The sequence below is a fragment of the Lampris incognitus genome, chromosome 3, assembly GCF_029633865.1.
Source record: "Lampris incognitus isolate fLamInc1 chromosome 3, fLamInc1.hap2, whole genome shotgun sequence".
NCBI classification, from domain to species: domain Eukaryota; kingdom Metazoa; phylum Chordata; class Actinopteri; order Lampriformes; family Lampridae; genus Lampris; species Lampris incognitus.
The window spans coordinates 21,895,143-21,912,782 of NC_079213.1; the positions used below are offsets into that span (position 1 = coordinate 21,895,143).

The 17,640-nt window shown below is 42.1% G+C and overlaps 1 protein-coding gene across 1 annotated transcript in view; it reads left to right on the forward strand.

Moving 5' to 3' along the window:
• Nucleotides 1-11,941, forward strand: part of cerk (ceramide kinase) — a 56,192-nt gene extending 44,251 nt beyond the window's left edge. The window contains exons 11-13 of the mRNA XM_056277671.1: nt 422-627; nt 3,218-3,432; nt 11,599-11,941. Of these exons, the coding sequence (XP_056133646.1) occupies nt 422-627; nt 3,218-3,432; nt 11,599-11,674 (497 nt within the window). The 3' untranslated portion in view covers nt 11,675-11,941. The remainder of the gene's footprint in view (nt 1-421; nt 628-3,217; nt 3,433-11,598) is intronic.
• The last annotated feature ends 5,699 nt before the right edge of the window (nt 11,942-17,640 follow it).

The following is a 17,640-nucleotide window of genomic DNA, read 5'->3' on the forward strand; positions in this document are numbered from 1 at the left end:
AACAGCATTGTTTATTATCCAGAGAACATACCCAGATTCAGATCACATGATATGCAGGTATAAACATACTACAAGCATGGGGATTCTTGAGTTCTTGAAATACCAAAGTTTCTATGGGGGCCACGTTGCTTAGGACAGACTATGATAAGAACGCATTGCTAGAAATCTGGACGCCAACAGATTTCCATGCCGATCTACAATCAGGACCAACATGAATTCCACTGCAAACCCACAGCATCGTTTCAAAAATGCACCCTGGAAATATGGCGGCTTTTTTTTCTCCTTTATTCAGCAAGTTAACCAGCAAAGACCGAAAGGCCGACGTCTGACAAAAGCAGCGTTTAAGGACAAGCCAAAGACAAGTAGCATGTTGTTCATCTAATTCAAACTAGAGGGCCAACTCACCTGTCTGTTTTTGCAGAGAGCAGCGGCAAATGGCGTGTGATTCAGGGCAAATTCATCGCCATCAATGCAGCCAGTATGAGCTGTGCATGTCCCCGGAGTCCCAAGGGCCTGTCGCCGGCCGCCCACCTGGCTGACGGAACCACGGACCTCATCCTAGTCAGGAAGTGTTCCCGCCTCGACTTCCTGCGACACCTCCTGCGACACACTAACAAAGAAGACCAGGTGGGTGTTACCAATCGCGAGCCTAAATTCACTGAGAGGACATGAAATGCTGCAGTAAAAGCAGGGGAATACTTCTGAATGTAGGCAGCTTATTTAATTTCCAAAAGGTGCCGCACGGCCCAGTGTATGTGAACAAGAGCAGCCGTTCCTCCTTCCTAAAGAAAATTAAAAAAAATCCCTAGTACCGAGGCTGTCACTGCGATGCCAAAATGAGATACTCAGTCGATAAAAAACGGTGAACTGAAACTGTGGACTCATCCGAATGATTTTTGTATTATAATTGTGTTGCTATTAGCTGAAAAGTAGGAAGTGGATCATCATCCACATAAAAACAAATGGGACGCTATCACGATATTCTGGAGCGGCAATTGTACTCTGCGGAGCTGCGATTGATTTTTCTGTGGGTGTGTGTGTGTGTGTGTGTGTTTGTGTGTGTGTGTTGATTGATTTTTATTTCTATTGTGCTCTCTAGGTGGCCAGACCAAATACATCTACAGAATAAACTGATACGCACAGATGAAGTCTGCAGCCACCGTAACAAAACATGTTCCTATTTCAAATATGGGCAGCACACTAAGTATATTATCATTTTTCTTGGAAAAATTATAATATACTTAGTGTGCTGCCCATATTTGTCTATAACAGAGACATCATTATCCAAGGAAAACCGCTCTGCATCCAAATCAACCCCTCTGGAGCTCACTTAAAATGTTATATCCCACATGTGGCTTCAGGATCATCTCCTCTTTGTTTTGTTAGGGGCCAGTATATTTCAAAGCTTGAGTTCAGTAGCCTTTTCCTTTCACACTCTTTTACAGAAAACTGCTCTTGCAGCGGCACTTGCAGGAGCTGTAATGCCCCGTTGCAAGTTATCTTACATAACTCATACAAAAAGACAGATTTCAGACATATAATGAATGGAGAATAGTGGACTTTACTGATCAGTTTAGAGCCACCTGGAATAAAGAGAAGTCAAATCCTCTCCTTCAAAGTACAGGGGAAACCCACTAAGATCTGGGAAACTTGGAAACTAATTCGGTTTTGGCTCAAACCCTCTTGCCCATCACGCTCGGCACAGAAGTCGGTACTCAGCATCAGGAGTTGCTCAGCCCAGGGCAGGACAGATTGGAAGTGAGGGAGTGAGTCAGTAGGCTGGAGGCTGAGTTTGCCCACTTGCTTTGCTAGCACTTTGTTTTGCCAACTCAGCCCTTTTTCCCGACCAGCGTTTACTTTTGTTCAAATGCCTCAGCCTGCTGACGTAGTCATAAATAACCTCCAACCCTCGTCGAAAGAGGTGCTGCGTCCAAAAGGATGAGAAACAGACATCAGCACGGGAAATTGGCTTGGTATATTGATAAATGTGTCAGTGGGTTTTAACATTAAGGCGTATTGACCCCCCCCTCTACTTTTAAACACATAGGTGAGAAAAGATGATCTCAATTGTTTTATGTCCAATGCCAAACGCAAATTGTCTATACTGTGCAATAAAAAGCAACAAATCATTTCACTTCTTCATATAGGCCAATTCTGATAGTTTGATTTTTTTTTTGGCTGTGAAAACGTGTTATTAGGCAGTACATCTCTGTAGGTCTTGTTGCAAAATAGAGAAGAAGTAGTAGCAAAAATAGGGGAAGTGGGACGTTGCATTAAAGGTAAGTTAATGCGGTCCAGCCAAGCAGAGAGAAACAAGGTGTAAGTGGCCAGTAAGTGTATTCATGGCCTTGTCAGAAAGCCTTTCAGAGACGGTCCAGCGTGAATGCAAAGGAGCTCACGGTCATAAAGTGGTCTGATGTGGAATAAACGGTTGTCACTCTGTGTGGAAAGAAAGAAAGAAAGAAAGAAAGAAAGAAAGAAAGAAAGAAAGAAAGAAAGAAAGAAAGAAAGAGAGAAAGAGAGAGACAGAGACAGAGACAGAGACAGAGAGACCAAGAAACTGTAGAAAGTTTTGGAAAAATTCTTCTTTTTCCTTCTTCTCCTCCTCCTCCAGACTATTTTATATGACTGTGCCCTCCGTTCAACTGCTCTCTGGTTCTCATCTCAACTTTGGCCTCTGATCGCTTACTTTTGCTTCAAAAGGATAAGAGAAAGTCCGCTCCCTTCAGATTGGTTTGGCAATGATCAACACAGCAGGCACTGCTAAATGGACATTGATTGAGTAGGACAGGCAGAGGATTTTGGCAAAGTCAGAAAGGGGTGCAATGAAGGGTCCCATTCTTGAATGCTTTATGTTTGTATTGTAACTGGAAAAATATTTCCTAATAATCATTATTATTTGGTTATTAGTCATTAATAATTGATATCTAAAAGCATACATGGTCTACATTCTCTGCAAATATGCTACTATTCCATAAGCTGAGGTCTGAACATTGGAAATGACTCCAAATATATTCAAATGTGAGTTTCACTTTAATGCCATTAGCGATTTTGTCCGAGTGGAATGTCTTTCTTCAAGTGTCAGTTTTCTCATTTTGGATCGAAACACTCCAAATGATTCCAGCAGCTCCAGCACACCGACTTGGCTCACATTGGTTTCTTCCCTCAATCACCACGTCTCCCTCTCCCTCCGGTCCATTTCTCTGTCTCTCCATAGTTTGATCACTCGTTTGTGGAGGTCCATCGGATTCGGAAGTTCCGATTCCAGCCCAAGCAGCAGGAGGTGGATTCGGTTAAGGACCCGAGTGAGACCAGAGAGAAGAGGACATTCAGTTCCATCTGCTCCACCTCTCCAGCCTTCAACTACGGGTCCGCCGACAGCAGCTGGAACTGTGACGGGGAGATCCTGCCTCACACTGCCATACAAGTCAGGTACCAGCTCATGGGAAGACATTTCATGGGTGTCTCAATGGGAATTACCACACATCAGAACTCCAGATCCACAGCGACTCTAAATTTTGGGCAACTTTGTCTCGTATTATGTCCTTAATAAATATATTATTAAATAAATAAATAAAGGGGTTAAATTGATTATTTCCTTAATAAATTACGAATAATTTAAATGTATTTAATTAATATAATTTAAATGTAATAATGATTTAAATAATTTAATGATAATAGTTTAAATTTAAATATTTTAAATTTAGTAATTTGATAATTTAAGGATGATTAATAAATCCTTAATACATGTATTATTAAATACATAAATGTATTAATTCCTTAATAAATTAAGGAAATAATACAGCTGATGGTAGGCCAACTCATAAACTGAAGCAAAACAAAGTCGGCTGCAGAAGTGCCAAAACACTTGGAAAACCAACACATTCTCATCCCATGACATCATATTATATGAACATTGTTGACAAAGTGTTGATATATTAACACACAATTTACCCATCAGCATCTGTTGTAGAGATGCGGCTGGTGCTCCACATACTTCAATGTGAGACTTGCGGCCTCATTTATGAATATCAATTAAATATAGCTTAGGCAGTAGTGGTTAAGTTTAAGGTAAGGATTGGGTAGTGGTTAAGGTCAGGCAGTTGGTTAAAAGGTTAGGTGGTGGTTAACGCCCCAACATTTCATACAGATGCTAAAGGGTACCTTGTGCGCCATATCTTACCATTTTGTCTACAGTGCTGATATATGTTACACGCTGGGAATGAGAATGGGCTCGGAAAGCAATTCAGCTTTGGAAAAATATTGGTCACGCTGAAGGTGTGGAAAATGGTGACTATTTTTAGTGAAAGCTGTGATACATGACCCAGAGTAACTTATTGATACAGTAGGGAACCACACCCACTTGGAAATTATAGCTGAAACTGGCAGTCAAAATTGTCCTGAAATATGACTGTTATATCCTCGGGTTAATATAAAGGAGACAAAGCAGAATACTTCCTTGTAGGAAAAATGCCACAGAATGTGATTTCAACCATTTAAATAGAAACTTGCATTCAAACTACACCAAGCCAGCCCACATACGCAAACTATTACACACTGATACACTGGTATTTGATAACGTGGGAAGGATGTTTATCCATCAACTCCATTCGAGATAAACTAGGAGCATCCTATTTGAATTATGAAATAAGGGTCTGTATGCAAATTCTAGGTATTTTAAAAAAAGTGCGTATCTCAAGTGTTCAGTATAAGCACACACCAAACACGAAATTCTTGTACCTACTCAGCCGAAAAATTGCCTCAGTAACATCTCTTCAAAATGTCCAGCCTTTTCTGGTCTGGAGAGCTTTCCACCAGCTCCTCCCAGAAAACCTTGGCAACTGGTTGGTAATAAAAAAAAACCCCATTATCATTGCCCCATCTGGAAAGCTTGTCCACACCACAACTTTCCCCACTGTCAGATCTCTGTACAGTCGGTCTGGCACTGTTCGACGCGTCATTTATTTCATGCCCCATTGTACTTTGCCAATGATGCATGCCGCTGTAATGTTGCTAATTTAATGGCCCTCCCCCTGTTAAAAGGCTACTCCCCTTTAATTAAAACAGAAGTCCATCCTTTTATTGCCGCTTCCTCTCTGCTAATCGTTCTTGGAGTGAAGCAGCCAGAGTGCTGCTCCGATAATTAATGGTTATAGACCAGGTGGGGGGGACGAGAGAGGGAGAGCAGGAAGAAAGAAAGGTATGAAAGTGAAGGTTTTGTTCCAAAGGTGAAATATCCACGGTTTGAGGGGGTTTGACGCCTGCCTATTCACACAAAAGTGACTGACAGAAAAATAAAGTAAAAAAAGCTCTGGTACTTGTTGAGTAATATTATACCCTTTTCTCACCAATATTACCACGTTTAAGCCATTATTTTTTTTTATGCAGGAAAACACGCTAAAAATAGGCGATTGAAGTGTCTGGGTAACGTAGCAGTCTATTCCATTGCCTACCAAGATAAGGCTCGCTGGATCACATCCCCGTGTTACCTCCGGCTTGGTCGGGCGCCCCTACAGAAACAACTGGCTGTGTCTGGGGGTGGGAAGCCGGATGTGGTTATGTGTCCTGGTCACTGCACTAGCACCTCCTCTGGTCGGTCGGGGTGCCTGTTCGGGGGGAGGGGGATCGGGGGGGGGGGGGGATCGCGACCAGCATCTCAGTTTTATCCAAATTTAAAAGCAGGAAATTAAGTGACATCCAATTTTTCACAGCAGCCAAGCAGGCCTCTAAATTAGTCATTTGGCCGGATACAATTGGGGAGAAGAGTATGCCTTTCATTTTGATTTTTGGGCTTTTTTTTCCCTGATGTGTCACATTTAACATCATGAACGTGCCGGAAAAGGAGCGAAAATTAGCTTGTCTGCCCATGTTTCTGATGCGATTGGGAAAAAATCAGCAGAAAGCAGCATGGAGGCCAGTGAAAATGTTACGGTGGTTACTTCTTTTTTATACTGGTTATTTATTCAGTTTTCCTTTAAAACTCAGTGCCAACTAGTTTGGAACAAACTTTGAGCGCTGCTTGGATGGAGTCATAGCGTTGCACTGGAAAAGGGGCGAAAATTAGCGTGTCTACCCAGGTGTCATGATTCCATAACTCCTGATCGGCGCTGGAGCCAATAAATACCGGTGACTACTGCAGACATTTGTCCCGGACTGAATGCCGATTAAAACCTTTCCCATTGAAGACAAAAGCCGGATGTTAGCAGGTGTTGGGGGGGGGGGGGTTGCTCAGTGGGAAAGGAGCTAAAGGTAGGTTTATTCATTGGAAAACAAAATGCAGTTGAAGCTACAATACTGAACATTTTACATGCAAACAAGTAAAGTCAATTAAAGTCAATTTTATTTGTATAGCTCATTATCACAAATTACAAATTTGCCTCTGGGGCATTACAGCAATACTACATCCTGTCCTTAGATCCTTGCATCAGATAAGATACAACTCCCTGAAAAAAAAAACCTTTAACAGGGAGAAAAAATGGGAAGAAACCTCAGGGAGAGCAACGGAGGAGGGATCTCGGTTGTGTGTACAGAATAAAACACAATTTACAGAATACAACATTGAAAGAGGATAACAGAATTATAAGATATATGAAGAATATGATGAGCAGGATATCAAGTAGTGTCCAAATGCCACCGGAACAGTCCAGGACCTGAGCCACGCGACCACCGTCACCAGGTAGACTTGACAGGACAGACTACACATGCACATATGAGACTCACATCACACCATTCACGGCAGCAGGCAGGTTATTCCACAAGAACGGGGCCCGACAGGAAAAGGCCATGCCACCAACTGACTTCTTTTTAACTTTGGGTACACACAGGAGCCCTGTATTTTGAGTGTGTAGCACTCGAGATGGAATGTACATTTTAAGGAGATCAGACAGGTATGATGGGATAAGCCCATTTAGGATTTTATAAGTCAGCAGAAGCACCTTGAAGTCTGATCTAACATGGATAGGAAGCCAATGAAGGGAGGCAAGAATTGGTGTAATAAGGTCAAATTTTCTAGTTTTAGTTAGGATTCTACCTGCAGCATTTTGAACCATCTGAAGACTTTTAGTACAAGCATGTGGCAGACCTGACAACAGAACATTACAGTAATCAAGTCTGGATGAAACAAATGCATGTATTAGAGTCTCTACGTCAGCCATGAACAGGAAAGAATGAATTTTAGCTTTGTTATGTAAGTGAAAAAAGGCATTCTTGGGGATTTCTTTAATGTGCTTATCAAAGGAAAGGCTGGGATCAAACGTAACACCAAGATTTTTAGCTGCCACACTTGGTGAAATCAGAGTTGTCGATTGTTACTGTTACTTGATCAAATTGGTGTCTGTGTCTGGCAAAGCCAACGACCAGCATTTCAGTTTTATCCAAATTTAAAAGCAGGAAATTTAGTGACATCCAATTTTTCACAGCAGCCAAGCAGGCCTCTAAATTAGTCATTTGAGCATGATCATCCAGCTGAGTATCATCAGCATAGCAATGGAAATAGCTTATCTTCTAGATAAGTAGGACTTAAGCCAAGAGAGAGCTAGGCCAGAGACACCAAAATTACAATTTATTTTTAATAGTATACAGTGATCAGTGGTGTCAGAGGCTTCACTGAGGTCCAGCAATAGAACCACAGAGGTGGAATCAGTGTCCATAGCAAGTAGAAGATCATTTATCACTCTGGTCAGAGTAGTTTCAGTGGAATAACAGGCCCTGAAAGCCGATTGAAAAGGTTCATATACATAGTTTTCTTCTATATGGGTCGAAAGTTGTTGATACACAACTCTATCTCGTACTTCAGAAAAGAATGGAAGATTAGAGACTGGTCGATAGTTATTAAGACACCCTGGATCGAGGTGCGGTTTCTTAAGTTTAGGTTTGACCACAGCTGTCTTCAAACTGCTGGGCACACTGCCACTAGTAAGTGATAAATCAACAGTGTTAGTGTAACCCACATGATTACATGTACCCTGTGACGTATGTAAGTTCCACTAGCAGCCTCTAAGAGGCACACGAGCTACAGAGTTTAAACCATAAAAACAACCGTCAACAATAGAGAAGAGAGAATGAATTTGACGAGAGAAAGACTGGAAGAGAAGAGAAATACGGGTATTTACAAATACGGACAACTTTGACTATGGATACTTGAATTATTGATATTTGAACTACGGATATTTGAACTACAGGACATTTGAACTACGACAAAAAGATCCCTCCCACGAAGCTTCCTTGGTGAGCCGCTAGCCAAAGCTAAAAGTAAACAGCTTTCTGTGTTCCATGTAATCATAGCCATTTACGTAGGATATCTTGATTTTATCCAAAGACAGATGATCTCCCGTTGAAGGAAGAAGGAAGACTCTTGTCTCTTGTGTTTTGTACGCTGCTGGAATCCTGGTGAGATAAGCGTTTAAAATCTTGAAATCTAAAGACTGACAATTTTCGATTGGTTGCTAAGCTAAGCTAACCCAGCTAAAACGTATATCTATGATCCTTAGCAGTTTCCCATATGATTCAGAGCTTTAAAACCAGTCAGGACACCCGATCCATAGGGTTTATTTGATGTAGGAATGTTAGACATTTTAATATAATAATATGCTTGTTGTTAAAAAAAACTGTAAGCTCCAGTTGCCACTAGCCACCTAGCCAACTCGGGCTACATGGCATCCATGGAACCCATAGCAGCCAGCTAGACGTGAATTCACGTTGATAGTACCATCTGACCGTCATGCAGCCTGGCTGCGGTGACATTGTTTGACATTGTTTTAACTGTTCTTACAACAATAGGCTGTTGTCATTCAGCCGAATATTAGTTATATGTAGGAAATGATTTAATTCCGAGAATTGACTCTAGATTTGGGTATTTTTATTTTGTTTGTAATTGTTTGATAGATTGCAATTAATAAGGAATCTGTACAATTTTGTGCAGACTGGGTTTTTAGTACCCTGAACAACCCCCCCCTTGCTACACCTTTTGGAACCCTTGGATACCCCCTTTGATTGCCCCCATCATCGCCCTGGATTTGGATTCATCATCATCGCCTCTACATTAACTTGCCCCTATGATTGTGGTAGGATCTGGACATTGCACCTTGCACAGATTGGAAGACTGAATCATTCCCCCTTTTCTTTTCTTTATTATTTTCTTTGAGTGCACTCATACTTTATTTTGGATTATTTTCTTTAATTTGTTAGTGTAGAATATGGCTGCATAAGTAATATATTAGAAGGGTATAAAATAGAATATAGATAGATATAGACAATAAATAGAATATTAGGAAGAACTTTTAAAAAGTATAATAGAGTAATATATATATATATATATATATATATATATATTATATATCATCTCATTTAGTATTGATATTGAAATAACTTTACTTTGAACTGTTGAAATAAATTGTTTTTTTTTTTTTGTAAACTATACCCACGAGTGTGTGTGTTGTCTTTGGGGTGAGTACTAGAATCTGGTCTAGAAAAAAACCTACACCAATCTCCACTGAACTTAGACATTAGACTGTAAACTGTCCCTGCGCAAGCATAGGCCCATTCCCCTGTCGTGCAGGTTACATTAGCATTGTAGGTCCCAGGAACGGCCAGAGGTCTTTAAAAAGTTTTGCTGGTAATGGGTCAAGTAGGAAAATAGTTGGTTTAGAAGCTAACACCAGCTTAGTCAAAGTATCTAGAGAAATAGTCTCCAAAAGCTGTATAGACATGAATTTGGTAAAACAGGATCTGCTGATGTAGCTGGAGTTTAAGAACTAATTTTTGTTTATGACCTCATCAACCTTATTGCAGGAAGTCTAGAAACTCATGGGCAGTGAATGGTAAGCAGCTAAGCTAACAGATGGCTGCTTTTTAGTAAATGTAAAAAGTGTCAAAGAGAAATTTAGGGTTATGTTTCTTTATATTGATTAAGCGAGAGAGATACCCTGCTTTTGCAGGAGATAAAGCATGCTTGTATTTCAATAAACACTCGTGTCAAGATAGGTAAAAAACTTCCAATTTTAATTTTCACCATTTACATTCAAGTGTCCTGCAGGCCCACTTAAGAGCACATGTCTCATCGTTAAACTAGTGTGTAGGCCTCTTTAGTCGCCTAGCTCTGGTAGTGAGAGGTGCAACTGAATCAAGGAGACGAAATCTTCAACAGTCAGTCACTACAGTGAAAGGAGCCAAGACTTCAGGCAGCTGCAGGCCAAATGCAGCGACAGTGGAGGGACCAATGTGGCGAGTGGCAAATACTTCTGTACTGACATTAACAGGACAGGCCAATAATGCTTCAAATTTAATGAGAAAATGATCTGACACAGATGTGGTTGGCAAGAAATTCAGATCAGAAACAGCTATCCCTTTAGATAAAACCAAATCAAGGGTGTTACCACTGTAATGAGTCAACTCTTAAAAGAACTGAGTGAACCCAAACATACCAACAAGCACCAGAAAGCCTTTACTTAAGAGGATCAGCAGCCTTATTCAGGCAAATATTGAAATCACCAAGAATAAGAATCTCATCATAGTGAGTTAGAAGACCTGAGACAAATTCTCCAAATTCTTCAAAAAATAGTAAGTAAGGGCCAGGAGGTCAATAGAGTGTCACAATCTGGACTGAGCAGAATATGTTCATGACTGAGGAAATGGACTAAGAATAAGAGCAAAGTCATTTTCAACACTTTCTCCTACCAGCATATGTCAAACAACAACCCATAAATATCCAGTGCATTTGCAGTTGCTCACTTTTGTGTTTACTGTCAGGTAGGGATTTCCCAGAAAAAATATTCAGGGCATAACATTATGTCTTCACCATGGCAGCAAAATACAGATGAATAAGTCAGGTGGCAGTGATTTGAGGAAATGACGTTGTAGCCAACAAGCAGATTTGCTGACCGAGCTCATAGAAGACCTTTACCAACAGATGCCACTGTCTGTTTCATAGTGACTGGGATTTGGAGTGCTCGAAACTGATGCAATTACCAGTATCACCAGAGGTGACAATAGAATAAATAAAAATGACCATTTTCAGGATTTTTAACAGACTGGTTCATCTACATTTTAGAGATACAAAATTATGAAGTAGATGTAAAGAGTCTGTCCCAAAATGGATAAATCTCATGCTGGAAGAAATCTCCAGAAGTATCTGAATGATCAGATAATTTTGTTCCATCCCTACTTGTTGATCTCAGTTTGAATGCAACAGGCTTCATAGTCCTGCAACAGGTTTCAGCTAGCAGTCTCTCTGTATGGCACTGAGCCCTAACCATCTTGACTATTGACTGCAGGTTCACAAATCAATCTGAATTAAAGTCAGCTTTTCTCTTCAAATACTTTACTTTAGACGCATCAGGAACTTCTTCGTGAAACAATAAAGCACCCCAGCTCTATAAGTATTGCGTTAGAGGTACATCTTTGTAGGCCTTTATACATTACACACTGGAAAGACTTTCGATTCTGAGTTTGCTTGCCAAGTCCACACACAAGAGCCCTGTTCCATTGCTTTTACATCCGCCTCATTGACAGCAAAGTCTCACCGAAATGAACACAGTCATTAAGTTGATGGTTTGTTATTCAGAGTAAATGATGTGTGTGGATGTTTCTCCCTCCTCACAGTGTCCAGTGGCAGTTGATCCGGCTTTTTGCCCGAGGCATCGAGGACCACCAGCAGTTTGTGTTTGAGGATCCTTAAGGCTACCCCAAGCCAACATAACAGAGTCCTGGGCCAAGACTTCATGTTCAGGGGCTACAGATAAAGATTTTCATACCACTGAATTGTGCTGAGCGGAACCCGAGGTATAGGCAGTTGAGCTGACCTGACCAAACCTGAGGTGAGCTGAATGGTGCTCAGCTGAGCTGTTATAATTAGCTCAACCGTAACCAGATGAGTTGAACATTTCTGAACCTAAGTGACCTTTACCAACGTACCAACGTTCACTACAGCATGTAGGGATCAAATGCCAGATTTAAACTTTACATTTTTTGCATAAAGGAAAAGATGTTCTGTTCATAAAGCAAAATGCCCTGTTATCTGATAGATGTTAGTGGGCTGATGTTTCCATATGAAAAATGGAGACGTTTAAGTTTAGGAGAAGCTGTAAAGTTGGTGAGCGCACTGCTGGACTAAATTATGCAGAACCGGAGTGAACCACGATGTACCGGACAGAGCCAGAACCACGATGGATACCGGAAAACACCAATAATGGTGACAGAGGGAGAGTATGAACAGGACTGGACCTCTAGACCTCAAGCATCACTGAAAGGCAAAAAGATGCAGCTCCCTTAGAAAAGATGATGGCATGGTTGCAATGAACTCTTAACACTCTGAAAAGACTCTCAATGCTGCCAGTAGTCTATTAATACAACACTTGATTTTAATTTACCCACCCAAGGTCTCACAGATCATTTCCTCACCATTTAAAAAACAAGATGGCTTGCCACATGAAATTAAAAATTTTCCCTGTTAAGACCACAATGCAAAACATTTCTGTGACCCAAGTGAGAGCAGATATGAACCAGCAAGGCAAATGAAGAGTTGGATGCCTGGCTGATACAGCAGCAGGCCTCAGGTAGCACCTGAATAACACAGCAAGTGGTTGCAAAGAGATGTGGTCTACCTAACTGCTTTGGCTCTTTGTTTCATGCTTGACTAGGTGCAGACAAACAATAGTTTAAAAATGATTTATCTCAGGGTTAGCCAGATTTGGAGGTTATTACTATTAGTGTGGCTAAACAACTGTATGGCCATGAAGTACTGCGTAGTTTAACCTCTTTCAAGTGACAATCAAGCTGGTCTTGATTGCTCTGCAAGAGGCCTAGTGGAAACAAAACGCAGCAGCTCTGGTTTGTTTTCAGCGGAACGCTAAAGGAATTTAGAAGTTTCCTAATTTCCATGACACAAACATTTTAACAGGTCTACTTAGATGCACAATTACAGACCATATTGTGATTCCAGTGTGTGCGAGTGTGTGTGTGTGTGTGTGTTTATGTGTGTATGTGTGTGTGGCGCTGCATGTGCACATGTAAGGGTGGGTGTGGACTCAGATGTGTTTTCCACTTTCCGTTCAGGGACACATTATCATTGGGGTGTATTGGTGTGTCTGTGCCGTGCCAACGTGACGAGTTAGCTTCATCACAATTAGCCTTAAGACTGCCATTCCACAGATGCTCTCTCACTGCAGCCAATACCCCTCCCAACATGAGCAAGTATAGATGAGCAAAGACACACACACACACACACACACATACAAGCACATCCGTGCACACAGAAATAAATATGGACACAAAGAGGTATGCAGGAGCACATAAACACACATGAAGGGTAGAGACTCATTAGTCGTAGAAGATGACTAAGTTGATTCGGAAAGCTCGGAATTGTCAGGAATATTGCTATTCCTGACAATTCATAACTGAAAGTGCAAACCCAATCATGTGTTCATCCATTCGACAATCTTTGTGTTCTTCATATTTGAGTAAACGCACAGATAAGCTGTGATATAAATAGAAACAATGTATTTTACTATGTAATAAAGTACTTCTTATCACTCACTGAGTCCTCATGTTGTTGATGTTACCGGCATTTGATACACACACACACACACACACACACACAAAGTGACTAGTTCACAGAGAGCAACAGCCAAGACAATATGTCATACGACAAAGGTCAGAGTTTAGTTTTCCTGCTCTCCTCCCTCACACTTTCCCTCCAGACCTATCTTTCTCTCTGCCTGCATCTAAGAGGACATGCTGTTAGAGGACTCTAACGCAACTAGGATGTTTAATGAACCTCACATACCAAGGGTCCCTGGCGAGATGGAGCGTATTTTAGGCTCTGCTCGTGTCTCACGCAGTCTGCCTGTTGGCGTGGCCATGCTGCAGCACGAAGCACCTGCAGTAAGTGTAGGGGAGACACAGATGACAAGAAATGGATTACAGTAGTTTGACAAAAAATTACCAAATACTCAGATTAAAGGATAATTTCTAGGTTGGTTGTGGTGGTGATGGTGGTGGTGGTCGTTGTTAGGACAGGTTTAAGGCTCGCGTTCAGTTTCCTCGTGAGACGCCATTGTAAAGCTGGCTCCAGCAGTGGTCCCATGTCCAAAATCTCCAAAATGAACACAGTGACTAAAATGACATCATAACAGATATACAAGATGGCAAAAACTACAAAAATGGTCCAAATTGTGAAAAATCCAGAATTTTCTTTGAAAGACGTTTGCTTAATTGCCCAGAGATAGGGTTTAAATAGAAACGATATTTAAACCCCCCCCCCAATTATATCCAGCCAATTACCCCACTCTTCCGAGCCGTCCCGGTCGCTGCTCCGCCCCCTCTGCCGATCTGGGGAGGGCTGCAAAATACCACACATGTCTCTTCTGATACATGTGGAGTCGCCAGCCACTTCTTTTCACCTGTCAGTGAGGAGTTTCACCAGGGGGACGTAGCGCATGGGAGGATCACGCTATTCCCCCCAGTCCCCCCCCCCCCGAAAAGGCACCCCAACCGACCAGAGGAGGCGCTAGTACAATGACCAGGACACATACCCACATCCGGCTTCCCACCCACAGACACGGCCAATTGTGTCTGTAGGGACGCCGACCAAGCCGGAGGCAACACGGGGATTCAAACGGGCATTCCCTGTGTTGGTAGGTAATGGAATAGACCGCCACGCCACCCAGACACCCTGATATTTAGACTTCTAAACATTAAAATAAGTTTACACATCTTGATGGAACTGCCAATACTGATATAAAGTAGGCAACGTTGAATTTGCTAAGTTAAAATCTGCATATTGGGAGTACATTTTTTTGCATTTCTTTGGGCCAGATGGTGGGTTGGAGGGGTGGGGGGGCAGGGGGGTTGGGATATCTAGGCTCCCTTGTTGGCAGTTTACCAGATTATATTTTTTCACTCATTCCTCTTTCACTCTCTTCACCTTCTCTCACTTCACCACTGCCTTATTGATTCACTCTGGGGCTGGGCTCTGTGGCTTGTCGGGATCCACTGTCTCATTCTCACACACCTCCCCCCCTTGAAACGAAAAGTGAAAAAATGAAAGCAACACACTGACCACACCACCCACCTGCACACTCACACACACCCACACCAATACACTGTCAACCACCTGTCCTCAGCTCCGCCTGTCTGCGCAAAAAGTCCCCAACAGCCGATGACAGTGCTGTTGCTTCTCTGGACTGTCTCCCTTACACCTAGTCTTTACCTCCCTCGCACCCCCCCCCACACACACACAAACACACATTCAAACTGAAAAAAAACTCACACCTGCCCCCACTATTCTCTCTCACATAGAAACACAAAAATTCCCACTTACCACAACCCAAACACAGGCCCACCCACAGAAACGGCTGGGCCCCTGAAAGGAATGCCCCCCAAGTTTGCTTTACTCATATCTGCGCAGGCTCTCTCTCCTACTAAACACACACACGTGTCTTTAAAGTCCATCTGCTTGGCCAGTTCATACTCAATGGTAAGTATTGTCATTATCATTGCTTATATTTAGGATGAACGTGATTATTGCTGGCCTCCATGGGCCCTCCTAGCGACTGGGCCCCGGAAAGCTTTCCCCCTTTTCCCCTCTTATAGGCAGCCCTGCCCAAACACAAATTTGTTCCAAGACAAACAAACTCTCCCTGTCTCGCACACAAACACAAGCATGCTGTACACACACAAGGCAAAGTGTGAAACCATCCTATGACCATGTACTCATTCATACGTCCTCATGCGCTGGAATGTTCTAGTCTTAATTGATGGTAGACATCAGCTGTAAAATTGGTAGTGGTTACTTTCCTGTAGGTAAAGCTAAAGATCTACCACAACATTCTCCCCTAGGCTGCAGGGTGGCACGGTGATTAAGGAAGTTTATTATCCTTCAAGGAGGAACTAGCTTTAGATTTTGACAGCATGCAGCTGGGCTGCTGAAGTGTCCTTGAGCAAGATGCTGAAACCTTATTATTTCCGAGGTTGGTTTTTTTTTTGGAGCTGAGTTTGAGTTATGATCTTGTGGAGGGAAGCAAGCAACAACAAAAAAAAGGAATTTCACCTTCAAGATTATCAAGTATCATTTATCAAAAAAGTACCAAATAAATAAATACATTTTCGAAAAACTTTACTCAAGGTGTGCCCTATACCCTTAAGAACCACACTGTTCTGCGATCACAGCAAGCACGGAAAAACCATCCCAAGTGAGCAGGCTATTACACCAGCTAGGCTCACCGGTGAGAATATTGAGCTTATTTTAAGAGAAGGTAATATCTACATTTTTGGAGCTGAAAGCATCTTAGTATTCCCCCAGGGTGGTAGAACTGATAGCCACTGCAAAAAGTTCCAACATAAAACAACAGTTATCAACTGGCCGCTTTGAGGGAGAAATGGGCCTATTCCGTCTATGCCCGGCATTACAATCAACCCCCTTCATTTCCTAACGTCGTATGTGGACATTGAAGACACCAACTCCTCATACTGCACTGATGACACACAGGCGGTCCAGCACTTCACTCTCTCTGTAAGCTGGGGCAAGATGTTCTGCTACAACACTGCTACCTTCAGTCTAAACCACACCACCATCAGTGTCATCTACACCCCCTTTTTAATACTTTTTCAAGATGTGAATGTGTGGACAGGGGCTAAAAACGAGTGCTTACTTACTCTTTAAAGTGTGGGATTTTTTTGGTCTGCAGGGGGCGTCATGATGGGCCGATTATTATTCTGCAAATGCGGGAGCCGAGGGTCAGCATGCATCATTCCCCCAAGTTTCATCAACACAGGACCGTTGGTGTTGGAGATATCGTACGTGATGGATGGATCAGTCTCAGACAATAACCCATTTTTTTCACAGCAGCCCAGCTAGCAAAAACTAAACAAACCTGGAGAAGGATTTGCACTGCTTGCTTGCTTGCTTGAAAGAGAGCGAGAGAGAGAGAAAGAGAGCAAGAGGGAGAGGGAGAGAGAGGAGTAAAACAGAGTGGGAGAGGCAAAGTAGACGTCAGAGATGTTGCAGCCATTTCCAGTTTCACTTCTTCTAGCTCTGCATATGGATAAGAATATGAATAAGACTCCTTTTGTGAGATTTTAATCAATGAGTCCCCCCGACACCTCCATCTTCTGCGCTCCCCTCCAACACACACGCACACTCTGACACATGCACGCACTCACAAAGACTCACAAGCACAACCATACTTCCTATACTCACCATACTTGTCTTTTACTGTTTTATAGTCTAAGCAGACAACTTTTCAACCCCTCTTTCTTTCACTTTTTCTCTCATCTTTGTTTTCCTCCCATCTTTCTCTCTGTCTTTCCTCTTTCAGTTCCAGTAAGATAACTAATATGTCACATGCTCTTTATTCTAGTGTTTGTAAAGTACGTATGACGAATACGCATGTTGAGAAATGACGGATGTTTTTGTTTGTTCACTGCTTTGAGGTTAATAAGCTCTTGGAAAGGCAAGTTTGTAATTGGATTTTTTTTTTTTTTTTACTTTCAGTACGGCTAGCTCGACTGGAGTTTAGTATCTTGCATGGCAAATGTCATTGCACTTTTCCCATACAGGTTGAGGTCGATGGCTCGGGCTTCAGATGCAGGCCTTTGATCAAAACCGGCTGGTACTGCTTCAAACACTATAACCTTCTTTTGTTC